Genomic DNA, 485 nt, shown 5'->3' on the forward strand with positions numbered 1-485 from the left:
CCCCTCAGGCGGGCCTTCCGCCGGCGCCCCTTTCGCCGCCGCTCGGTCCCCTGCTCCCGCCTGAGGAGAGCCTGGGCTCTGCCTCCCGCTCTCCGGGCCTGGCCGCGGCGCAGCCTCTTGGCGGCGGCGGCGGCGGTGTCTGGGCTGTGCGGGGCGCGCCCACCTTCTCCTCCTCCTTTGCCTTCCTCCTCCTCGCCTTCCTCCTCCCCACCTCCTCCTCGCCCGGCTCGGCCGAGCTGAGAGCGGCAAGATGGCGGCGCCCAGGCTGCCGCCTGCCAGGCTGTCGGGTGTCATGGTGCCGGCGCCCATCCCGGACCTGGAGGCCCTCCGGGCGCTCACGGCGCTCTTCAAAGAGCAGCGCAATCGGTAACGGGCCCGGGCGGGGAGGCTGTCCCGGGCGGTGGAGGGCGGCCCGGACCCCTTACGCCATGCCGGGGCGCCGCGCGCTAACCCCCCTCGTCGCCGGGCGCGCGGGGGTCGAGGCC

General features: G+C 76.7%; 1 protein-coding gene across 1 annotated transcript in view; it reads left to right on the plus strand.

Annotated features, from left to right (window-relative positions):
- Positions 1–63: 63 nt before the first annotated feature.
- The window catches only part of ATXN10 (ataxin 10), a gene marked incomplete at its 3' end in the record, with an annotated part of 82,911 nt that continues 82,489 nt past the window's right edge, over positions 64–485 (plus strand). Inside the window, exon 1 of the mRNA XM_008580786.1 lies at positions 64–366. Coding sequence (XP_008579008.1) covers positions 251–366 — 116 coding nt within the window. The remainder of the gene's footprint in view (positions 367–485) is intronic.

Source organism: Galeopterus variegatus, unplaced genomic scaffold, assembly GCF_000696425.1.
Source record: "Galeopterus variegatus unplaced genomic scaffold, G_variegatus-3.0.2 Scaffold2159, whole genome shotgun sequence".
Lineage (NCBI taxonomy): Eukaryota > Metazoa > Chordata > Mammalia > Dermoptera > Cynocephalidae > Galeopterus > Galeopterus variegatus.